The sequence below is a fragment of the Myotis nattereri genome, assembly GCF_964212035.1.
Source record: "Myotis nattereri genome assembly, chromosome: 12".
Classification (NCBI taxonomy): domain Eukaryota; kingdom Metazoa; phylum Chordata; class Mammalia; order Chiroptera; family Vespertilionidae; genus Myotis; species Myotis nattereri.
The window spans coordinates 53,766,762-53,792,722 of NC_138087.1; the positions used below are offsets into that span (position 1 = coordinate 53,766,762).

General features: G+C 39.0%; 1 protein-coding gene across 1 annotated transcript in view; it reads left to right on the forward strand.

Moving 5' to 3' along the window:
- The window catches only part of UNC13B (unc-13 homolog B), a 148,676-nt gene that overhangs the window by 45,785 nt on the left and 76,930 nt on the right, over nucleotides 1-25,961 (forward strand). The window contains exons 7-9 of the mRNA XM_081103660.1: nucleotides 796-853; nucleotides 10,592-10,832; nucleotides 25,388-25,699. Coding sequence (XP_080959786.1) covers nucleotides 796-853; nucleotides 10,592-10,832; nucleotides 25,388-25,699 — 611 coding nt within the window. The remainder of the gene's footprint in view (nucleotides 1-795; nucleotides 854-10,591; nucleotides 10,833-25,387; nucleotides 25,700-25,961) is intronic.

Consider the following 25,961-nt stretch of genomic DNA (forward strand, 5'->3'; position numbering starts at 1 on the left):
TTGGGTTGGGAAGGCAAGAGTGTAAATGTGAAGGGGACTGGAGTAGATTTCAGATGTTGCATTGTATGCTTAAATAAGTAATTGCACACATGACCTCATGAGGGAGGAAGCACTGTTACTTTTTTTTTAAACATCAGAAACTCAGCCTCGGAGAGGTTTTCAGTTCCATCACTCCAATGGGGGAATCTATACTTTATCCATAGGAAAACTTAGAAGACTGCATTTTCTAAGTCTTCTGAACCTTCTCTAAAACTAAGCCTTCTCTGCCTTGGCTGGGTGGTTCAGTGGTTGGAGCATTGTCCTGAACACCAAAAGGTTGCAGGGTTGACTCCCAGTCAGGGCACATACCTAGGTTGTGGGTTCAATCCCCCGTCGGGGTGCGTACGGGAGGCAACTGATCAGTGTTTCTCACATAGATGTTTCTCTCTCTGTCTCTCTCTCTCCCTTTTCCTCTCTCTCTAAAAATAATACACGTCCTCCAGTGATAATTTTTTAAAAAAGTTAAAAAAACAACAACAGACTAAGCCTTCTACAGCTGCTTGGCAGGTGTCCTTGGCCAGAATGGTCTCTGCTATCCTGATTTAGCCTGTTGCATTGGAGCAGTGTCATTTCTGATATTCTGGCCTTTATGTTGGGATCGCACAGGGAAATCAGCAGCAGGATCATCTATTTCTTTTCAATAAAAATTTTGACTCCCGTCAAACACTAAACCTTTTTACAGGTACCTGTGATTTTTCTCCTCTTTACTTGGGCCTCTTATTATATGTGGTTTTTTTTTCTCCTTTCTGCTTCTAGTATTCTATTCAAGAAGAAAGCCAGAGGAAGCCATTGCCCAGTGCTGCCGCCCAGTGTTGTAAGTGAGAAACTTATCTCTGAAGCTCTTAGTCACAGCTTTCTGTGAGTTCTCCAAATGTGGCTTATTTTGAATTGGGGAGGATGGTGTTGTGGTGTGAGTAAACAGTATATATTCCAGAAACACACCTATTCAGACCCGTGCCTCCAATGGATCTCTGCCCAGTAGCTTTAGGAAGAGATCTTTTGGTTTTGTGTGGCTGTAGGCAGGGCAATGGTGCTCATCTTTTTTGTCCATTTGCCAACTTTTATCCCAGGAGGAATGATTTTACTTTTTCTATCCCCATTTACCAGTTATTATTTTTTAAGACTTTGTTTAATGTCATTAACTCTGGAAAATCTTCCTGCTGCTTTGTCCTTCCCGCAAGTCTAGCTAGATGTCTCTCCTCTGTAGTACCCTGTGCATACATTTATTATCTAACCTACCATGTATTACAATCTAAGTATATTTCTTTGACAGGAACACAAAGTTTTTAAAGGCATAGAAATTCTTCCTTTGGTATTCCTAGCATCTGGCTCAATACCTGATACATAGTATAGTACGCCTCATTAAAGTTTGATAAATGTTTGAATAAGAGAACTTGTCATTTCTCCTGAGATTAACTTATCCAAATCACACAGATTTCTTCTTGAAATGAGCCATGCATTGTTGCTATATTGCTACCTTCTCCTTAATTTCTTTTAGAACAGCTTGAGGATTCACTAAAGGACTGATGTGGAGTCTGTTCTCTTTCAATTTTTCAAGCTGTGGGGTGTGTGTGTGTGTGTGTGTGTGTGTGTGTGTGTGTGTGTGTTGTACTTTTGTTGTTGTTGTTACTATAGTTTTTCTGAAACACATGTCAAACTCTTTTCAACTGCATGTTGAAATTGGTAGTAATAGTAATTGTAGTAATACTACTAATAATAAGAACCATAGCATCTAACATTTTGAGGTCTTACAGTATGCCAGATGCTGGTCTAAGAACTAAAAAGTACTAACTTATTTGATCTTCACAACAACCCTAAGACATAGATTTTACTCTTGTCTCTCCATTTTTCAGATGAGGAAACTGAGGCATATAGAGATTGAGTAATTTGCCACAAATTACATAAGTTGTAAGTGGTGAAGTAAATATTCAAACACAGACAACCTGACTTGATACTCCATGCCTTGAACCGCTTTGTTATATTACCTCCATCATATTGTTTTTGAGAATGAAAACCTCTATTTATGGTTTATAAATTCATTGGTTGCCTTTCATCCTATAGGCTACTTTCCTGATAAAAGTAAGACCAATAGCAGAGGTCAACATTTTTTCTTTATTTAAGAAAACCTATTTTTTTTTATGATTTATTACTCCTCCCCCTTTTTGGTTATTTAGGACATAGAATTTATCAAACATTTAGGGTTATAGAGGCCAGAAGAATCTAAATTGATAACCAGGTTGTGAATTCAAAGTCTATAGGTCCTTTCCAAAGTTATTGTAATGAACGAATTTTTATCTTTATTTTTCTCTTTTCTGTCACTAACCTGATGAAAGTTTCTCTGTATGTGTGGCTCTTTTAAAAATATGTTTTTATTGATTTCAGAGAGGAAAGGAGAGGGAGAGAAAGATAGAAACATCAATGATGAGAGAGAATCATTGACCAGCTGCCTCCTGCACACCCCACACTGGGGATTAAGCCTGCAATTGGGCATATGCCCTGACCGGATATCTAACCGTGACCTCCTGGTTCATAGGTCAGTGCTCAACCACTGAGCCACGCCAGCTGGGCTGATTTAGTTGATATTTAAATGAGACTTTTATACTTGAGTTGATGCTGGAATGAGGTAAGACTTTTGGGGCTGATGGGATGGAATGAATATATTTTGAAGGTGATTAGGATATGCATTTGTGACTTTGGGACAGAGGCAGAATGCTTTTGGGCTGAATTGTGTCCTCTAAAACTCATGTTGAAGGCCTAACCCCTCAATGTGACTGTATTTAGAGTGAGCTTGTGAGGAAGTGTTAAAGCTTAAATGATGTCATAGGGTGGAGCTCTAATCTGATAGGGCTGGTGCCCCTTTAAAAAGAGGAAAAGCCCTGGGTAGTGTGGCTAGAGTGTCAGCCTGTCCACCAAAGGGTCTCAGGCTCTCCGGGTCAAGGACACATAACTGGGATGCAGGTTCGATCCCTGGCCCCAGTTGGGGTGCGTGTGGGAGGCAACCAATTGATGTATCTCTCGCATGTTTTCTCTCTCCCTCTCTGCTCTTCCTCCTCCCTCCCTCCCTCTCACTTTCTCTAAAAAATCAATGGAAAAAAATACCCTCGGGTGAGGATTAACGAAAAAATAAAATAAAATACAAAGAGACACCAGAGCTCTCTCTGCCATGTGAGGACACAGCAAGGAGATGGCCATTTGCAAGCGAGGAAGAGGGCTCTCACCAGAAACTCAACCTGCCAGAACTTTGATCTTTGATTTTTCAGCCTCTAGAAACTGAGAAAATAGATTTCTGTTGTTTAAGCCACCCAGTCTATGGCATTTTGTTATGGCAGCCCGGAGCAGACTAATACACTTAGGGAAACAAATCTATATAATTGGAGGGAAAATATCTGGAAAAAGAGGCACCAAAATATTAACCAAATTTGTCTCTGATAGTGGGCTTATTACTTTTTTAAAAACATATTTTTATTGATTTTAGAGAGGAAGGGAGAGGGAGAGAGAGATAGAAACATCAATAATAAGAGAGAATCATTGATCAGCTGCCTCCTGCACACCCCCTACTGGGGATCGAACACACAATGTAGGCATGTGCCCTAGGCTGGAATCGAACCTGGGACCCTTCAGTCCCCAGGCCGATGCTCTATCCATTGAAGCAAACTGTCTAGGGCTACCAGTTACAATTTAAGAGGAAGGGGCCTGGCCATTGTGGCTTAGTTGGTTGAGTGTTGTCCAGTGAACTCTTCCAGTTCTTACATTTTCTAAATAATTAACTAAGCACTACTTTTACTAGTTAAAAGTTATTAAGAGGAGTAATGGAGTCATTGAGTCCTTGTTCTAGATCTATGTTTGCTGTCGTCTCTCTGAGTGTCTTTGGAAGTCTTTCCACTTGTCTACTTAAGTTTCTTGATGTATAAAAAACAATTGGTCTAAATGAGCTCTAGATTGTACCCACAGATAGATATTGAGTTCAGATTAGCAATTCTCCTGGTTAGGTAGACATCTAACCTGTCTGGCTCCCATTTTTTGCCAGCATTCCCAAACTTTATTCTCCCCCCCCCCCCCCCCAGGAGTTAGGGAATGGACGGGCTAACCTCTCTTCACCAATAGCTGCTCTTGCAAAAGATTAGAGAGTTCCACCCACATTCTACAAGACAACTGGCAAGGATTCAGTTAATTGTCTTATAAAATTTCCTAAAATCTGGATTTGTCCTACTGTTTCTTCATAATTAGATTCTGGTTACTACCTAGCTGATACTAATTTTTAAAAATTATTTGTGATTATTTGTGATGCTGATGTTAATTATTAGTTCAGATGGTGTTTTCTGGATCTTTCCACTGTTAGGGTATTCCGCCCCCCCCCCTTTGTAATTAATAAGTGATCTGGAGGGGGGGCATAATACTTTGAGACTGTGTGTACATATCCTATTTTCTCATAACTTTTCATTCATTAATATTAGAATCTGTTATGATGGTTGCAAAATTATGATTTTCCAATTCTCTCATTACTTTTACATTGAGTAGCTGTCTTTTTCTCTTCTCCTATCCTACTTTTTTTATGACTGTCACTATGAACTCATGAATTCTTTTTTTAAAAAGCTTTTTAAATTTATTTTTAGAGAGAGGGGAAGGGAGCGGGAGAAAGAGAAACAGCCATCTGAGAGCAATACATTGATCGGCTGCCTCCTGCATGCCCCTACCCTGAAGCCTCTTTTTTAAATATGCTAGCATTATTATCAGTTCACTAAATGTGCTTTTGTATGTATAATTTCATTTACCTGAAACATTTCCCCCTCCCTTTCTTGGTATTTGTCCCTAGTAAAATCTAACTGTCCTCATTAATTGTTCTACTGGCTAGTGAAATGTTTTAGTGCATTTTGGGAGTGGAGAAGGAACTGGCTTAATTAACTTGGTGTTATTTCTCTTATAATAATGGTAATGGGCTTAAGTGAGAATAGGGAACTGGTTGTCCAGACAGCATAACTACTGTTATTTTCATGGGTTAGTAATGAAATTTGTAGATGGGATTGGGTCATTTGTTTGGCTTACTCATGCTATAAGCATTTATTGACCACTTACTATGTATAAGACACTGCTGTGCAGTGCTGTGGAACATTGAGGAAAGAGGCAATGTCTTGTAAGCAGAGGCTTCTTTGGTCCCAGAGTTTCACTGAGAAACAGTATTGTTACTTGCCTGGAGCAATCTAGGCCGCAAGCTAATCTGAAGTTCTACATGATTATTTTTCAGTTTTCTTTTTAAAAGAAACAAGATAATTACCCCGTAGCAGTTGCTATGACAACTGTGCTATGGCCTGGGAGAATTTTCAGCTGAAGTCCCTCTCTCCCCAAGGTTAAAAAGTTTAATAAATTATTAAAATTTAAAAATTGCACAGTATCCTTTCAGAGAAGAAGACATAGGTGGTAGGAAGAAGTTAAGTACATAGGAAGAAAACTGACACTCAGTGTACAGTTAAGCTAAACAGTCTGTGACTAGTAGTCCCATATCCCCAGGATTGAGAGTTAGCTCAGGTAATGAAGCCAGCCTGTGTTGGCATCATTCAATGCTTCTAGAATTTTGATTCTTACAGCAAGCTTGCAAGGGAACTGCATCCTCAGAACTCTGACATTGGCGATCTCTCAGCAAACATTAGGGCTGTCAGAGTGTGCCGACCCTCCCACTGCCTATATATCGGGAACCTATAAGGCAAGCAAAAATCTGGCAATATGACAAAACTAATTTTCTCTTGTAATCCTTACAACTTTTTCAAGATTATATAGCTAGTATGTGGCAGGGCCAGAATAACTTAGCTTTGACTTCAAGACCAGTATGAAGCCAAATTATTCATTGTTTCTTAGGATAAAGGCTTATATTTAGTGATTTCTTTGTCACATTTGTTGCCTCAAATTTAGTCTGAGTGTGGAATAGGAGTTAAATTTAATTAATATTGAATTTTTATTTTGAAAAATGAATAGAAAATGTAATTTCTCCTGTCATTCAAAGCTTCTGTGTTTTAATAGATTCTATTTAAAATTTGTAGGTAATTGAGAAAAAAATGCTATCTCTGAGGACCCAACAGGCTACAGTGTTTTATTACATATTGAAAAATGAGAGAGCATGATTGTTCTTTGGCCTTTTAACTTTCAATAGAGAGAAGCAAAATTGGACACCATCGCTTCCAGAAAAGGGAATCACTCCCCCACTGTGTCAGGACTGAGCCTCTCCTGGGTATACTGTGGTAGGCTCAGGTTTAGTGAACGCAGAGACAAAGAAGGGTTTCGTAGAGGCAGGTTGAGTTTTTCTCATTTGGAGTAAGGAAGGGTATATCAGCTTCTAAATGACGTTGTAGGCCAGAGGAGGTTTAAAAAGAGTATGGAAGCAGTTTTCTTTCTTTCTTTTTTTAAAATATATTTTATTGATTTTCTACAGAGAGGAAGGGAGAGGGATAGAGAGTTAGAAACATCGATCAGCTGCCTCCTGCACACCCCCTACTGGGGATGTGCCCACAACCAAGGTACATGCCCTTGACTGGGATCGAACCTGGGACCCTTCAGTCCGCAGGCTGGCGCTCCATCCACTGAGCCAAACCGGTTAGGGTGGAAGCAGTAGTTTTTTGTTATTCCCTATATAGTGACTAGTAGAGAGCAAGAGTACTTTGTGTGTAGATTTGTCTTATGCTTGGTAGAAGGCAGATGCTCTTTACATGTTATGTAAAATTAATGAAATACAAGTAGGGAAGGCTCAAATAAGGTAAGGTATATAAAAATTGGTGGGCTGGGGAAATGATCTTTGAATTCTTCCTAAAATTGTCTCTGTCACTCTTTTCTTGCTACCACTTGCGGTGTTGTTAGGTCACTGGACCTATCTGGGCTGGGGAGAGCAGCAGAGTACGTAAGAATTTGAATTCCTTATAATTTTCTTGATCTTATCTTTTAACAAACTCTCTCTGAACTATAAAGCTGGATATTCATGCATACAAGCATATATAACTTCATGCGCACCCTCCCCCCTTCCCCTCCCCTCCTTAAGTCTCAGGAGATAGTTATCTTTAGTGAAATGTTATGTCCTTTCAGGCTGGTTTCTTGGAGACTGTGTGTATATGATAAATTTCAAACCAAAGTTCCAGTTACAATTCTGACAGGATCTCCTGAGTTTTCTTTGCCAAAGACAAGTAGTACCATCAGCCACCAATGTAGGAAGCCCTTTTCTTTGTTTTCTTGACTAAGGAGTGCAGTGACTAGAAGGGGAAGGATTATTCTGGGGGAGGTCATTGGTTTGGTGAAGTGCGCAAGAGGCCGATGACATGGTTTCACTTTGCTTGAAGCAGCCCAGGTAGGCTAACTTTCTTCTCGAGCTTGGAGAGTGGGTAGTCAGTCCTTTCTAGCAAGATACACAGCCCTAGGCTAACATTACTGGTTGTTACCCATCTGGCAAGGGGTTTTGGCTGAGTCCCAGTGATTAGGTGTCCAATAGGTGCTAAGAGGCACTAAATTTTGTCCTGTTACTGGAATTTCTCATAGAGTATGTATTTTCTGTGATTTGAATCCTGAGTATTTTCACTAGGGAACTGCTCAAAGGCAGCCTAAGAGAGCTTGGATAAGTTAAGGTTTTAACTTAAATAGAAAATAAGTAACTAATGAAAAATAAAAAGGTTTGAATTCTTTTTCCTTTCTTCTCTAGCTGGTAAATTTCTGTCTGAATTTTGGATTTAAAGACAGGGACTTAATCCAGGAGCACCACACACCAGAGAGCCTCACTGTTCAGTATCTCATTCAATTTTGTTTGGGTGCCTACTCTATGCCTGTGGCCCAGATTTGTCCCAGATTAGATTTCTTCTCCAGTTTACTTTTACAGGTTTATTTTCTGTCATTCCCTTCCATATTCTCTTTTTCTGTTCCTCTCTTTTGTCTCATTTCACTTCCCTATATTTCCTTTCTCCCATTCCCTCCTATTTTTCATATTCTATTCCCAATCTTTTCTTTCCATAGGTATTTTTTCTTAATATTTGTACTTTATTTCTTTAGTATAGAAATGCTGTCAGCCTTCCTCCCCTTAGCCTAGAAAAATAAAAAAGCAAAGCATGCCCTAGCCGGGTTGGCTTAGTGGATAGAGCATCAGCCTGTGGACTGAAGGGTCCGGGTTCAATTCTGGTCAAGGGCACATGCCAGGGTTGTGAGCTCGATCTCCAGTAGGGGAGTGTAGGAAGCAGCCAATCAATGATTCTCTCTCATCATTGATGTTTCTCTCTTTCCCTCTCCCTTCCTCTCTGAAATCAATAAAAAGATATTAAAATAAAAAAGAACATCTCTCTCTCTCTCTCTCTCTCTCTCTCTCTCTCTCTCTCTCTCTCTCACACACACACACACACACACACACACACACACACACACACAGCATTATTTAGAAGTAATAGGTCAGATGCAGTGAGAAACTAAGGGTCCCTATCCTAAGTTCTGGCTCTGGATCATGGGCTCCTACTTCTGGCTGAGCTGCTCTCTCTTGGCCTCACAATCAGTAGGATTGTCTATCAGGGCTTCCTTTTTGGAGACTCAGTTTTGGTTTTCTGGATTATGTGCTAATTCTTCTCCTGCCAGAATTTCAGTAGACTCTTTGCTCTGTCTTCTTTTTTTGTATCTGCCCCCTCCCCCTGTATGCATGAATAATTCAGCACTGACTTTTCCCACACTTAACTCGTTCTGTTGGTTCAGGGAGAATTATACCTGAAAGGCATTCTGGTTTTCATCCCTTGATCCTTTTAGTCTTCAGAACAACAAATACATCAAGGATTAAAACCAGTGCCTCCAAAATCTTTTTCCTAATATGTGATCAGAATGCTTTGTATTTTTTTTTTGACTGATCTTGTTCCTGCCCATTTTGAAGGTTAGCCTTTTTCTCGTACTGATTTTTTCCCCTTGGGGTTCTAATCACTAACCTCTTTTTTTTTCTTCTTATGCTCACATGTTGCATTAAACTCAAATGGGAAAAGCTTACCCCTACATCCTGCTGTACCCACAAGTGTTGTCTGGAATCCAATGTTCAAATTTTCTTCCTTGCGTGTAAAGGCCACATTTGTGCTGCTCCCTGTCTCTTTTAGTGGAATTGCCTACTTGGCTGTAAAATGAAGAAGCCCAAGGGTCATTTTCCTGTTACCGTCCATTTGTCTCCAAGTTTTTATTTTTATTTTTTATTTTTAGAGAGAGAGAGGAAGGGACAGAAAGAGAGAGAGAAACATTTAAGTGAGAGCAAAACACTGATTGGCTGCCTCCTGCATGCCTCCTACCTGGGATCCAGCTGGGAATTGAATCGACAACCTTTCAGTGCATGGAGGATGATGCCCAACCAACTGAGCCACACCAACCAGGGCTTGTTTCCAAGTTTTATCATTTCTGCCTGGATTCCCCCCACCCTAGTTCATTAACTCTTTTTAATTTCCACTGTATGGATGCAGGTCCTTATCTCCTTGATGAGAAAGTGTAAAAGCCTAACCTTATGGTCTGCAAGAGGCTTCTGTTTCCCATACTACTACTCAGGTGTTGTTGTTTTTAATTACTAATATGAGGAATCCATCATTTGCTAAAAGTATCTCCTTTTTGGGATGGTGAATATTGGTTTTCCTCATTGCGAGCCAAGTGGGAACTTGGCAAGAAAGGAAATATGGAATTTATTAGTTAGGTACATAGAGGATAGTGTCAGAAATGGCTTCCCTGTATAGTAACCTATAAAGCACAGTTAGGTTGAGCTCCCTTTCCAAGCACAGTGTTGCACATTTTTATTTTTGCTTGGAGCAGGATTTGTCCTGTGCTCATCATTTAGGACTGGCCGGAAAAACAAATAATTCTATGAAATTATAGTCACTGTTAGATAAACTTGGCTGCATTATCCGCAAGATCCCATTGGCAGTGCATGTGCTTTCTTCTTCAGCCCATGCTTTGGAGAGGAATTCTGAACCGAGGGTGTTGGTGCTTGACAGGAATTATTACAAAAACCCAATGTTTCAGCAAGATAGTAAAACTGCTGCTTTTCTCAGTGCATCTGGACCTTTAGGGTGACTCTTAAGCCTTGGCTTGACCTTCCCGATTTCCTTGGCCAGTTTCTGATGTTGGACCTGTTTGTTTGGTTCAGCCATGTCTTTTAAAGTCTGAATTATCAAGACAATTTTAAATAAGAAAAATCTCTTTATTAAGATATGGGAAAACTATTTTTTTTCTTTTTCCTCCTTTTGATAATAGTAGAGGACCAGAATCTGTTTATGACATTTAAAAGCAGGTTTTCCTTAGAGTTATGATAGCTAGAGAAGTAGAATCTCAAAGAATTCTGCATTGGAAAAATGCAACTCCTCTAAGAATCAACACTAAAATTAAACCAAGTATTCTATCTCATTTGATAAGGGGAGAAACTAGTGGCTATTGAGACAGTTCTGCACATGGCTTTGAGGTCACTAGACTTGGTGCACCTCAGCTTGCTCTTATTCTCACAGCTGGTGGCTACCGAAGTTAGAAGCAGAAAGAATTCTGAAGAATTAGGTAAAGCCTGGGTGCTTTGACTGTGCTTGTTCCACAGCTTTTGAAGATCCCGATAGTGCTGTCGATGACCGAGATAGTGACTATCGCAGTGAGACCAGCAACAGCATCCCACCTCCTTACCATTCGACTTCCCAGCCCAACGCTTCTGTGCACCAGTTCCCTGTGCCTGTGCGACTGCCACAGCAGCTGCTACTTCAGGGCAGTTCCCGCGACTCTTGCAACGATTCTATGCAAAGTTATGATTATGACCTCGATTACCCAGAGCGGCGGGCTCTCAGGTGGGTGTTGGAAACAAAGCACTTCCTGTTCCTAGTATGCTGAGCTCAGGGTACAACTGACATCAAGGATTTGGGCATTTTAACCTGAGGTGGTAATGGAAGTATAGCAGTAAGATGGGCCCAGATACAGTTATTTTGTGTACAGTTATTTTTTTTCTTCCACACATTCACATTTATACGTTTCCATCAGAAATATTTCTCTTTATGATTAGCGATTCTCAAATGGTGAGAGAACGCCCACTGGGGGTGGATGTCTGGAAAAAGCCTGCTCACTTTTCTGCCCAGCCCGGAGATTTTGATTCACCCTTTACCAAAATTAAAAAAAGAAAATCACAGATTTTCTTTTAAATGTTTGGATAACCTTCCTACCTAAATATTTCCCTGGGAATTTCAGAAGAAAACTACTATGGATCTCTCTGTAGCAGATTCATTGCTTTTGCTGGACCTTTAAATTTTTTATTTTATTAATTTCTTAAATATATAAAACATTTGCGTGGTTAAAAAAATTTTAAGGTATAATTCAGCATACAGCAAAGAATCTCCCACTCACACTTTTTGGCAAAAATAATACAGATGATATTTCCTTCACATAAGGTTACTTTGTCTCATTATTGGTGTTTAGTTTTATCTCTTGGTTAATAAATCTGTATATACCATATTTTTCCAATGTAAAGTTATCTTTCCCCTTTGTAATTAGGGATTTCTGGGTTACATCTGAGGTTGTGTCAATATTCTGTTTCCCCAACAACCTTTAACCCATTGACTTTAGCATCCATTGATGATCCTTACCTGAATCAATTGTTTCATTGGCTGGAGGTTAGTTTTTTAAAAAACATTCCAATTTAGCACATGTTTTGGTTGCTGAAATTCACCTACCTTAGGATGATCCCTTTAAAAAAATATTTTTATTGTTTTCAGAGAGAGGGAGGGAGAGGGAGAGAGAGACAGAAACAATGAGAGAGAATCATTTTTTGGCTGCTTCATGCACATCCCCTACTGGGGATTGAGCCTGAAACCCTGGCATTTGCTTGACTCTGAATCAAACCGTGACCTCCTGGTTCCTGGATCAACGCTCAACCACTGAGCTATACCGGCCGGGTGATGGTCTCATTTTTTGCCCCACCTTACCAAACTGGTGAATACTATTTATATCTTGAGCCTCAGATGATGGTCCACCTGCTAGACATCATCCTGTCTCAATTTACTATCATTACTGAGTATATTTTCAATGAAAATTTTTTCATTTATCAACCATCAAATAGAATTCTCACTCTTTATAATCTGATTCTAAAAAGAAACATGCCAGGAATCCTACTATAGTTGGTCCCTACTCCTTGCTGGTTTAGTATTTAAATATTTGGATATTGTATTCATTTGATTTTAGTTGTTTATATTGTCCCAACTTTAAGAAAAACACACACTCAACAACAACAACAACAACAACAACAACAACAAAATAAAACACACATTTTGGCCCTCTTTCCCCTCTGTATTTGCAAGCATTAGATGTACAGGCCAGTCGTAATAATGGCACATCAACCTAAATGACTATATACTCTGCTGGACAACTGCAGTTGCCTAATAAATACCCTACTATAATTTTACTTACTTCCTGGGATACTGCTATAATAAGTAATACTTAGAGGAGCATTAGTGATATACTTTAAGTTGCAAATTTTTCCCCTAAAATTTTTCTTTAATTGATCCCATATAAACCTGATTTTACTGTATTATATGAAATGAGGTTAAAAGTAAATACTTTATCAATTTCAGCAGAGGAAAAAATTAACATGAGTTTTTAAAAATATATTTTTATTAATTTCAGAGAGGAAGGGAGAGGGAGAGTGAGAGAGAAACATCAGTGATGAGAGAGAATCATTGCTTGGCTGCCTCCTGCGTGCCCCACACGGGATTTGAGCCAGCAACCTGGGCATGTGCCCTGACTGGAAATCGAACCATGACCTCCTGGTTCATAGGTCAATGCTCAACCACTGAGCCATGCCAGCTGGGCAACATGATTTTTTTTTAATCTTTATTGTTGAAAGTATTACATGTGTCCCTCTTTTTCCCCCATCAACCCCCTCTAGTCTACTCCTATAAGTAAACTTTTATTATAGACATTTTTAACTTAAAGGTTTGAAGTGATTTCTTTTTTAAAACTTTTTGAAGAAATTATCTCACTAGCATTGATTTTTTTTAAACTTCTCTATTACTGTACATAATAAATTCTTGGAAATAGTCTAAGTTCTTAAGTTGTACAGTTTTATAAGAAGAACATTTAAAAATCTTGAGGGAATAAACATGTTTGCAGTATCTTCCAATAAATCGGAAGTATAAGAATAAATAGCTTCATTCACTCTATCCCTGGCTATCTATTGATTTTAAGTTGTAACTGTAAAGACTTTTTTCATACTGGACTTAGTTTAGTTTGAGTTTTTGAGAACAATGGAGAGTAATGAAACTGCATGTAAAAAATATGTAAAGTTGATTTCCTCACTCTATCAAATGGACTTCTGCCTAATGAGTCCAGAATAAAGGGCAATGTATGTAAATTATGTAAAAATACCTAATTTGAGGTTTGATAGTAGAATTGGACTTTGTTATATCGCCAAAGTATCTCTAGTGTTAAGGGGTTTCAAAAGACTATCAGTCTCAAAGACTAAAAATCTTAAAGATTTTTAGCCACTGAGTTACAACTTTGATCTTTTTTTCTGTTTCCTAAATAAATGCTATTCGATGCTAGATCTATAAAAGAACACACTGAGCTGACAAGCTCCTAGTCTGCAGACTCTCTCTACACCCCTACCTCACTACATGGGAAGTAGGCAGTTTCTAACCTAACTGAAAGAAAGGTCAGCTCTCTTCTGTATTCATTGACTTAAGCTGAACATGTGGCTTCTGCTGTTGTACTCAATATAGAGAAAGATTTTCATTTCACTGTAATCCTCAATGCATATAGTCTTAGATTTCACAAATAACAATTATAACGCTTTAAATAATTTGCTTTTTTTGGCACTGTAACAAGTTTTGACTTTTGATAGTCAAAGACTATTTTTATTATGCATATATTTTTTCTTTCTAAAAGAAATGTGTTTGACCATATTGTTGGCTATACTGCCTCAAATATAACTTTCAGCAGGTTAACAGCTTGGCTTCTCTTCAGACCCAAATTCATCAACAAATTTAGGTTTCTTGAAATCCCTTGATATATTTTCATGGAATACTTAACAGTTTTAAAGTTGGCATTGTAGATACATTCTATATATCAGCGATTTTCAACTGGTGTGCTGCAAGAATTTTGAAAACATGCAATACCTGACTATTTAGTCAGGGGCACTGACCTCTTTTTCCTTAGATTGTCAAGTAAAAAATGACAACAGCCAACAACAACAGCTATCCGGTGTGAATGAATCAAAATCATACCTATTTTTTTGACAGATCGGCAAAAATATAATATATTTTTTTGGTGTGCTGCAGAATTTTTAAAAAATATATTTTATTGATTTTTTACAGAGAGGAAGGGAGAGGAATATAAAGTTAGAAACATCGATGAGAGAGAAGCATCGATCAGCTGCCTTCTGCACACTCCCTACTGGGGATGTGCCTGCAACCAAGGTACATGCCCTTGACCGGAATCGAACCTGGGACCCTTCAGTCCGCAGGCCGATGCTCTATCTACTCAGCCAAACCAGTCAGGGCGTGTTGCAGAATTTTAGTAATTAGTTTATATGTGCCATGAGATGAAAAAGATTGAAAATCGCTGCTATACTAGTATATTGCTGAGACATGTTCATTTAGTTTCTTTCTTAGAAAATAAAGGATTTTAAAAAGCTTATGATAGCTAGTGAAGTATTTAAAAGTTACTATTATAGCTGTTCTTTTTTGATGTGGAAAATACTCTTTTATTACATTGCTATAATATTAATTTAAGATCATGTGTATTTCCTTATATTTTTCAGTCTGAATGTTTTTTTTTTTATTTTTATTTTCTTTTCTTTTCTTTCTTTTTTTTTCTGAATGGTTTTTATTAAATTGATAATTTTACTAATTCTGGTTTTCTTATTGGATGTGCACTAAATCTTATTTGTTTCTTTTCCCTGTTTTTCCTTTTTTCTTTGCTTCATATTTCTTCACACTTATCTCTTTACACTAGACAAGGCTTACAGACTAAAACTGACAGAATTAGGATTATTTCAGCTTTCTCTGATACTGACTATAAAGAGCAAGAAGGTATATCTGAGCAGATAGAGGGGAGAACATCACAAGAGTTGCTAGAAAACAGTAACATAAACATAAAAGAAGCACAGATAAAGGAAATTAAAACTCTTTCAAAAACTGATCAATGTTACAGCCAACAAGTACAACCAAATTACAAGAATTGGAAAAAGATACCCTTTCAGAGCCAAGAAACAGAATTCTCTACTGCCTCTAACTTTGACCTTAAGTTTGAAGCATCTGTTTCCTCCAGATATCCTCAGAAATATGATACAATTGATAGAAGAAGGAAAAAGAAACCCTTGTACAGTCATTTGGAAGACAATGAAAGAAGACAATATAATGATAGATTAGGAACGAAGACTAACTTCAAAAGTATGTATCCTAATAGTGAAAATTGTAACCTTTGCGACATTGAAAAGAAGAAAAATAATTACCCAGTTTTGCACCCCTACAAAAATGGATTTGTGGTTAAGTGTGGCATGTGGGTCGCTAAGTTGGAAAGTCATGATTATGATCTTCCAGGTTGTTTTAAGAACTGCGAAGAGTCATCTGGCTTAACCCAGCATGTCACTGATTTCATTCCATTGGATATTCTTGAAGATTCTTCTAGCAGTACTTCTGATGAACTTCTGGATTCGCCCATTTTTTCTGATAAGCAGGAAGGTTTACTGTCACCAACATGCCATCCATCCAATGTCCATCATATTAGAGGCTTTCCTAAAGAATATTATGTAGCAAATCCAGCATTCCCATTACAAAGGATGAATTGCAATGCAAACACACTTGGAGATCTGCCTGGGTGTCCCATGGAAGAGAGAACCCTTTCTTCTACTGAACCTAAGGAGAACTATATTGATACAATAGATGAGCTTCAGTGTTTTGTAGAAACAGTCTCAGAATATTTAGCAGAGAAGGAAGAGGAGATTGATAAATGTGGTTCCCTTTCAAAAACTAAAAAAACATATAAAATTAATAGTACTGTTGATAATGCAGAACAAAAAAACCCTGGGGACCAAATACCACCTATAAACATTGTCAAGAATGACAAGGACAAGGCCATCTATTTTCCTGAGTTGAATGGAGTGAAATGTGCTGTTGGTTCTTTGTTCAGTTCACTCACAGAAAAGGTGGGCTCGGGCACAAAGCATCTAACATTCTCTATGGAAAAGCTGGGTTCTTTAGCTCCAGAGAGAACAGAAACTCTTATTAAAATAGAGACAATTAGTTCGGGATCTAGACCCAGAGCCAAGTCAGTATCAGAGAAGGATCTTTCCATGCAATCTCCATTACCTTCTCAAACAATTGATAATAAGGATTTGGGCAGACATGACAAAACCTCTGGAAATGAGCACATAGGCATTAAAACTGGAAGTTTAAGCTTTCAGGATGCAGCAGAAACTCTTGGAAGGGACTCTGCTCCACAGAGTCAGAGTTCAGTTATAAAGTCTGTTTTCAGCATGCTAACGCCGTTAAAGATCTTTCCAGAAAAGGATGAAACCAAAAAAGGTAAGAACAAGCCAACAAGAAAGGAAAGCTTTGTTGGATGTGGTTCAGAATCAAGTCAAAGGGAAGATACACTTGGCAATGACAGTAGCATCATTGCTTTAGATAAGAGTAATGGAGACAGTACAGGCTTGTCCCAAATGACCATAAGTGAGGATTTGTTGTCTTCCCAAGCAGCCAGTGAATCTTCAAACTTAGCTAGTTCTGCAAGTAAGAAAGATGATATTGAGAATCTGTTGGAAAGAAAACCCCGCATAGACCTCTCTCTGTTACCAGATGAACCAAAAATACTAGTATGTGCCAAAGATACTCCAGGACAGCCTTGTGTAGCTGGCAGTAGAACTGCAAATAAAGAGGCTTCTTCAATGGCATTAGAGAGAGACAGAGTTACTGGTGATGATGATTTCCTTGAGCCACTCAGAAAATCTTTTAGCCAGTTTTTACTCACTTCCACTGAAAACTGTTCAAAGGAAACTTTGTCAGAATCTAGGAAAGTTCATCAGTTGGAGGACAATGGTTGGGAAAGGATCCCTAAGAAAGATGGACATTCCTTTTCTTTTAGTGGAAAATTACATATTCCATTTCTCAGTGTTCTTAGTCATTCTGAAAAGCAGCAGGATTTAAGAGAGAAAGGAAGCGTTTTTCCTTTGTTTAAATTTCCTTTCACTGACAGCCATATCACTGTCAATGACCAGAGTTTTCATGGCTCAGAAGTAGCCACTGATGAAGAGATGCAAAGAAACTGCCATGAAAATACCAAACTTAGTTCAATAAAATCTAGTTCAGTTACAAATATTTATAATAATGTAGAAAAATTTGGAGACACAGAGAAATTTAATAAAAATGACCAAAAAAATTGTCCTGAAGATGCCACACTTAATCAAATAAAGTCTGATTCAGTTCCAAATACTAATAATGATCTTGAGAAATTTGGGGATGTAGAGGTATTAAATTCCAGTGACCACACAGCAGAAGAGAACTGTGAAAGAGGTACTTTAGCCATCCTTGCAGTTGTGCCCAGAGAGCATAGGCCTTCTGATTCAGGAGAAAGTAAGACTCTTACACAAGTGACATCTTTATTAGTATCAGACCCTTCATTAGCATTGACTTCTATTTCACAACCCACCTTGATTAATGAAATTAGTGAAAACAGACTTGTAGATAAAGCTTCCAAGAAAAGAACACAAGGAGGCCTCCTTTCTGGCTTGTTTAACAGATTCTCTTCTCTTGAAAACTTGTCTAGTACACAAGAATTAAATTTGAAAAATGATGATTCTCATCACAGGCATAATACCCCAAGCTTACTCTCAGGAATATTTAACTTGATAACCAGTAGCAGTATGACTGATTATAAACCAGATGAAGCAAAGTCCATGTCTTTAGGTGACATAAAGAATTTGAATGGAAATAAGCATTTATTCTTGGATGAGACCCCTGTTACTTCATGTGTGACTTCTGAGAACCAGAGGAATCATGATGAAAAGCAAGAAACTTCTGGCTTCATAAAAAGTTTCTTATCTTCACCTAAAGAAAACATACCGTTGGTTGATGCTTGGGTTGATAATCATCATTGCCCCTATATATGGAAAAACCAGCACAGTGAAAAGTATTGCCCCTCTTCTGAGAACAGTGTGCCAAATGCTCAGCAAGACCTCTTAGAAAAATCTTTGGTTAAGAGGCCAACACCACACCATATTGTTGAGGCAAACTTATATGAAAATTCAAATAAGTTAAATCCACCTATACTAAATACTAACATTCTTAATAAATCAAACCACTGTCAAGCTTTTGAAGAGATGAACAATCATTTCTGTTATGAATGGGACTCTGATATAAAAGATTTATCTAAAGATTCCAGAATACTTCAGCCAGTTTATTATATGTTGAATCAAAATACATTTCCATCAGCTGATGTTTTTGTGTGGCCTGATTCAGAAAACCCAGCAATAAATTTTTGCCAAAAAGATCAAAATGCAAATATCTTGGAGTGTAGAACAAATTCAAACGGTGTCATTTGGTGTGACTTACCATATGAATCATTCAATCAGTTTGCATTTAATGAAGATTACTTAGTAAGAGGTGATATGTGGGCAGCTAACTCATGTAGAAATTCTTGTCATCTTTCAATTGATGAGACTGAGAATTCACTAGAAGAATTACCTATTGACTTAAGTTCTTCAGGTTATGAGAAGACTTCATACCCCATTGATGATCAAGAATCATTAAGAATGGATGAAAACTTTGTTTTTTCAAATATTGATTATGAATACCAGGAATGGTTGTCATGTCTTGAAAATGGAGTGTGGTGGCCATCAGAGGATGGAGACTATGGATATTATATGTTCCATGATGGTCAATATATCTATTCTTTTCTCACTGATTCTACTGGGCAATATGCATATTTATTTATACCCGATTGTCCTTATCAAGAGTATTTAAATTGTGATTCACAGACTAATGATTTATCAGGTATTATATTGGATGACAGCATTATTTCTGCCTGTAGTTTTAGAGTACTAGATAAAGGAGATGAATTATTGTGGTATGTTGAAGAGGAACCAATTGATGACCCTCTTGACTTATCTATAGTTTTGCCAAGAAGTGAGGGACCAATGTATCTAAATTTAGGAACATTTTCACAAGTTCTTGAAGAGTCAAGGTACAACCAAAGGGATCGACCATTAGATTTTTCAGTCTGTAATTCTGAAAAGTTTGAAGGAGATTTTGGATTTTTTGAAGAAAGGTTGTGTGTTTCTGAAGACTTTGAACATACATTGGATCTCAGAAATCAGCCCCAAAGTATTGATAATCATGTCTTAAATAAAAATCAAATTAAAGAGGGAGACAAGAACCAGTCTGTAGTTAAGGATTCATTAGTTTACTTTCCCAGTTTTCATTGGCTTCAGACTTCTGAAGAAGGTACTACTTTGGTTCATCTTGAGAATATGACTAACAGCCCACAACAAACAGAAGAGATGTCATTGTTGAACAAAGTGACTTCATTATTTTCTGCTTCGGGTGGTCCAGTTGGAAGTACTTTGAATTTTGAAAAGAACGAATCCTTAGAGTCTTTGGCCACACCAAAGAAGGATCAGCAGTCAAACTTAGCAGAGCTCACAAATGACAAGCTTCAGTCATTAATCTTGAGTAAGCAATCAGAGAGTAAATCTCAAAATGAGGAGGAAAGTCTTAAGGATTCAGAGAGACAAATAGTATCCGATGTTCAGCAACCAGAATTTACTGAAAATATGAAGCAAGAATTTCCTTTAAAAAAAAGCATTCATGTGAAAAAACAAAGTTTGTTGAAATCTGTTTTCCAGGTAAGCCAAATAACTCCTCAGGCTAAATTAGGCATAGAAGATGATGAAATCACGACAACCGACTCTGTTTCAGTTCCTCTTGCATCGAAGTTTAGTAGGGATGAACACAAAAATAGTGAGATTTCCCAGGACCAGTCTTCTAAGGAGTCTGAGAGAACATTATTTAAAAGTGCATTGAAACTCTTTGGTCGGGGAGAAGACTCTTCAGTAAGTGCAACAGCAAATGGAAAACAGGCACCTGGGTTTTTGAACCTCTTTAAAACCCAGATGAATAAAGAAGGAACACCAGACTTAGAAAAGAATGGTGATAAAAATAGAAAAATAACATCTCAGGAAAAGAATGAATCTTCTGGTGTTTCAAATTTTTTTGGTACCCTTGGGGATTTCTTTAAAACCAATGTATCTTCTACACAGACAACTGAAAATATGTCTGTTTCTTCAATGACTAATAAGGATGAGGTCAAGTCAAGTCCTAATCCCACAAAGCCAACTATCCAGGATTTTGGGAACTTTCCTGCCGCACCAGTTTCCTCTAAAGAGAAGGTTCGTGTTAGAAGTCTAAATAAGCAGACTACTCTTGATGATACTGGGCTAATGGAACCATCAACTAAGGATATCCAGGGCAATAATTTGACTGAAAAAGAGGTACCCTCCAGAGACCACTTAATCCAGCAGTCACCAAATCCATCTTTCTCAACAAATTGTTTCAAAGAGTCTTCAAGAGAGTCTACAATAGAAACTAGTGGTGTGTCTACAGTGACAGAAGTTTCAGGAAGTAATAAAATATCTTTTGATATTCTGAGCAGAAAAAATTCAAATGAACAAGATAATTTTTCTGATAAATACATAAGTTTTTCAACTGTCACAATATCTCCATCCCAACTGGAGTTGCCAACCAGAAAGAGTATATTTTCTTTCCTGACTGGATCCGAAAAATCTGAGAACAAAGCCTCTGCTACTCTACCAACAACCAAATCTCAATCAGAAGGGCTATTCACACTCCCTTCCTTTTTTCCCACTAATTCAAGCATCAAGAAAGATGCCTCTCATAATAGCTCTTTTAGTTTCTTCAGCTTGTCCTTTTTGGATGAAAAACAGCAGACTCCTGGGGAAAAGCATAGCCTCTCAGCTATTGCTCCAGTGACTTCCGAGCCCTGTAAGAAGCCAAATGTTTTTGTAGACATGTATGGCACAGTGAATGAAGGTTCCAATGGCAATAGAGGTAGCATAGTCCAGGAGTTAATTCATAAGCAGCAAACGGCTCCTTGTGTTTCCATTAACAACACCATTGAGGGTACCTTCCTTGATGATGAGCTCAATGTAGGGGAGAACTATCAGGGAAAGCTAGGGTCCAGTGATGGATCTTCAGCAGATTTCCAGTTGAATCAGTTGCAAACAGACATTGCTCCTCATTCACCAGGATATCAGGCACAGACTGAAGCACTGCTTATTGGTCCAGAGACCTTTGAGGTAGCTTCTCATGAAGATTTCATACAGGAAGCCTTCCTCAGCTGCTCACTGGCCTCAGCTTTTCCACATGATAGTCATTTGATTGAAAAGCTCAACAATTTAGACACTTGTACTAACCACCACCAAAATGAAAGGTTTTCTGGTGGCCCATTGAACTTGCCATTAGAAAAGGCCCCTGTTGAGATCTTAACACAGATCCTGGAGCCAACCTCTTCCTCTGAAGAGCCGGGGTATGCAGGGCCCCTCCAGGGCCGAGACACAGATAAAGAGGAAGACAAGTCATTGTTGGGCTCTTCAGTAGGAATGCTTTCAGGCTTTGTGAACAAAGTGAAATCTTTCTCTGGGAGCTCAATTGAACCTCCCAAAACTCTCTCTGGATTTTTCTCCTCTTCTAAATCTCCAAAGAAAAACTCTTTTTTCTCTCTTGCTTCTGGTGCATCATCTCCGCCACTCAAAGGTGAGTTATTTGGAATTTTCAAAAGTCCCAGACCAGAGACATGCAAACAAGAATCATCTATCCCAGCTACTGCATGGCTTCAAAAAGGTAGTTCCAGAGATGCTGTAGGAACAGTACCTCCAGAAAATTTATGGAGAGAGGATGTGTCTGCGTCATTCAATTCAGAATCTGCTCTCAATGATTATAGAATGACTGTGGTTAGAGCCAAGTCAGACTCGGAGACCTTGACAAATGGTCCTAACCTCACAACTGTAGTGGAAAACAGTAATATTCCTGACAATACCTTGACAGGTGATCTAAAACTAATGACTGAAATGGAAAACAGTATTCCTGACAATATTCCAGAATCCCAGGGTTCTGAAACAATTGGGGCTACATCTTCTGTCTCAGGAGATGATACTGGACAAGGAGTATTATCTCTGAGTGATGAAGGAGACATGGGGGTGTTGCAGGGCACAGACACAGAGGCATCATTTGAAGCAGAGAATATTTCATTGCCAACACAGTCCCATCCAGATCCTACCTGGATTGCCAAAGAGCTTCCTTCTCCAATTCAGCCGCTTCCTCTTGAGTCAAAGCCAGCTATGCAATCTGCCTCCACAAAACAAAACATCTTAGAGCTACAGGGAACCAATTCACTAGAAACCAGTACCACAACACCGCTCAGTGAGGCAAGCTCAGTTGGTCAGAGAGCCACACTGGAAACTCAAGGATCCCTTTCTCACCCTCTGTGGGAGGAACCTGTGCTTTGTGCCAAAGAAAGTTATGGGATATTTGATGCCCAGAAAGATCTACCTACAGCCTTCCAGGAAACAGAGCAGCCAAGATCACGTTTTGAGATCCCAAACATGACCAATTGGCCAAAGCTCCATTTCTCATCCTCTGCTACTGACTATGGGAAACCACTGAGCTCTTTCTTTTCCCCACCTTCCTCCTCTGGCAATAGGGGAGCAGAGACTGGTTTAATGTCCAGTTTTAAGAAGTTGTCAGCTCTGTTTGAGGGAGGTAATGAGGGAAAGGCAAGTATAGTGGCAAATAATCCTAAACTAAGGTTTGGAAAGAAGCTGGATCTTTTGTTCCCCTGGCCAAAAGAGCACAAAGGGGACCCTGAACAAATGCCTACAGAATCTTCCACTCCAGTTTTGATTTTCAGCAGTGACCAGGACCTTAACTCCAGCGAGGCTGACAAAGCCTTGGAGTCTTCTCAAATGTCTGGGGCCAGTGCTGACCCAGCTAAGGTCTCTGCTCATCTCTCTGTGACCTCTGATCGGCTGGAGCCCAAGCCAAGTATGGGTGCTCATGGGCTTTCAGGGCTTGGAGAAGTGGAAAACCAGCAGGAAATCCCAGCATCTGGAGAAGACTGGAATACCAAAGGCAACCTCTCAGGCCTCACCAGTCTTTCAGAGAGTCATGAGGAAGAGCACTGTACTGTCTCTGGGCTACTTCACCAGCCAGAAACAAAAGGAGGGGAGGCAATGCCTGCCAGCTCTGACTCTGTTTTGAATGTACAGCTGCCATTTACTCTGCATGGCATCAAGGAAACAAAGACCAATGAAAGGCCTGTTCTCAACTAAAGCATCATAAATGATTTCAAGGAATTGATCATTTATGATGCAATGACTTAGAGGTAGATTAGATATAGCCTGCTTTTCATCCTTCCTCTGTCTTTCCTAGCACCCGAATTTCGTGTTAATTAGAGATTAAGTAACAAGAAATAATGTATGGGTCTTTTCATCCTCTCCCTTCTCTATAGTGCCAAATTTAATTTTATTTATTGGAACAAGAAGTTTCCTACTTAAAGAAAAGGCTAGGCCCTGACATTTACTCACTCTGATTTGCTCTGCCTTATATAACATGGAATGGAGAAGGGAGGGTAGGAAGAGGCAGCAAGTAGTTGAGTAGTATATATTACTTACAACCACATGATGGGCTAGGATGCTTCCATGGCCTTCAGCACTTATATCTGTAATGGCTGGGAAGAGACCTACTTTACTTCCCTTTTCCAAGTCTTCTAAAATACAAAGTACAAAGGATGGCTTGGGATAATCTGTATACTATATCCTATTCCACATGAATTTGCATAGCTTCTTCCAGTCTGTGCCTTTTCTATCTATGAGACTTGTGTCTGATAAATGCTTTGAATGAAGTCTCACAGGAGCTCAGGGCTATTATTTGCTGTAGTTCTTCAGTCTGGACCATTGTCAGGTCTATCTGCAAAGGGTACTATTATTTCTCCTAAGAAGAAGCACCATACAGTGCAGTTTAAGAATGATGCTTTGATCTCTGGCCAAAAACTGTCCATGGCGGGGGGGGGGGGGGGGGGCGGAGGGGGGCGGGGGCGAGTGAAAATATCAGGTAATTGGGAGGAACCATAGGGAAAATATTACTGGAAAATAACCATGTATCTTCATTTGGCCAAGAGTAAACATAAGCCCTTTAGTTGAAGGCTTGACTCTCTGGCTTTCCAGCACGTTACCAGAAGTAAAATGAGGGCCCCTGACTTAGATGGAACTATCCAAATGGACTGGGATACGTCTTGTAGATTGTCACTAAGTCCCTCTATCTTGAACAGGTCGGAATGTCTTAGGTTCTACATATGGCTGAAGGGAGTAACTTCTGGGTACTGCTCTTCTTTTTGGCCATGAGTCACTGCTACAACCCATCCTACCCCAGATCTGGTGCTACAGAAAGACCATGTCCTAGGTCTTTGCTACAACTTCTAACTCTCATAGCAGGGGAACAAATTTCCTTTCTGGGTATGGGAACTCGGGTGTTTGAGAGAGGGTTGGGTTGACCTCTCTTCAGGTACAGAAATTCATTAATATGGTCCTGACCTAGATCCTGGAGTTGGACTTTGTCCACTTTATCCAAAATTAAGCTATGTCCAGAGAACAACTTAGTTACAGATGGGCAAGTTTATCTATGGGACATTCTGTATGCTGTCAGGAATATCATTGTAACATTCATGAGATGAATGGTCAATGAAATTCCATGAGGAATTTCTTGATCCTAACCTCCATCTCTCAGTGGCTTCCATTACCTTATTGTGCAGATGTCTGAGAGATAATTGAAGGGATATGTCCATTGTCCTTTGCTCATTCTAAGGCACAAGCATCCACATTAACAATTCTACAGGAAGGAAAGGGGACCTCAATTTAACAAATAATAGCAAAAGGGAGTAGAGTTCATCCATTTTATTATGTGAAAATTATAAAACTTTAATCACAGCCACTGGACAAGTTTCTTTAGAAGCCTGAGTAAAGAATTTTAGACTTTTAACAATAGGCTTTTAAATAATTCTTAATCTACTTATGAATATCACATTAAGACAAGGCATGCTTCAAAGTCAATTGCTGTGTTGAGGTTAAGTGCTGTTTAAGAACCCAGCATGTGTTTTTTCCCTGTTGTGATTGCTAAGTAGAGACTAGGTCTTCTAGATTGTAAAGTTTGGTCCTCCATTCCCAGGAACCTCCTGTTTGTGATTCTTGCCATTGATACAATCATTATTTCCTGGATTAATCTATTACTTTTACTCTGATCCTTAGTTTGCACTTACTTACTCATCTGTATTCCTCTCCTTCTCACAGCCCCACCAGCAGTAGTAGGTATGGCTCCTCCTGTAATGTGAGCCAAGGAAGCTCTCAGCTGAGTGAACTAGACCAATGTCATGAACAAGATGATGACCGTCGGGAGAGGGACTCAATTCATTCCTGCCACAGCTCTGGTAGCTTCTCTAGAGATGTCCAAGTGGGTTTTGGAGAACAAGAGAAAACCTTGGAGGTGACTGGTGAAGTAGAGAAGGGGAGAGCATGTGAACCCAAGGAGATGAAAGATGTCACAACCCATCCTACCCCAGATCTGGTGCTACAAAAAGACCACGTCCTAGGTCCCCAAGAGAGGTAGGTGATGGCTGCTTGAGGAGCTCACAAGGTTTCCTCAGTCCTACCCTGTTATATTGCTCAATATGTGCTTTTCATTTTTCCCCCTACAGTTGGGTTTGGTGGTGATGAGGGTACTGAGGCTTAGTTCTACATTGCTCCCTTTGATTTTTGGTATAAGTCCCAAGATATTTTAAAGATCTCTTGGGATCTTTGTAGTTAGCTAGAGTGTACCAGGCTTTTTTGAATTTGAAGTTCTTGGCTTACTAGGTGACCCCATATA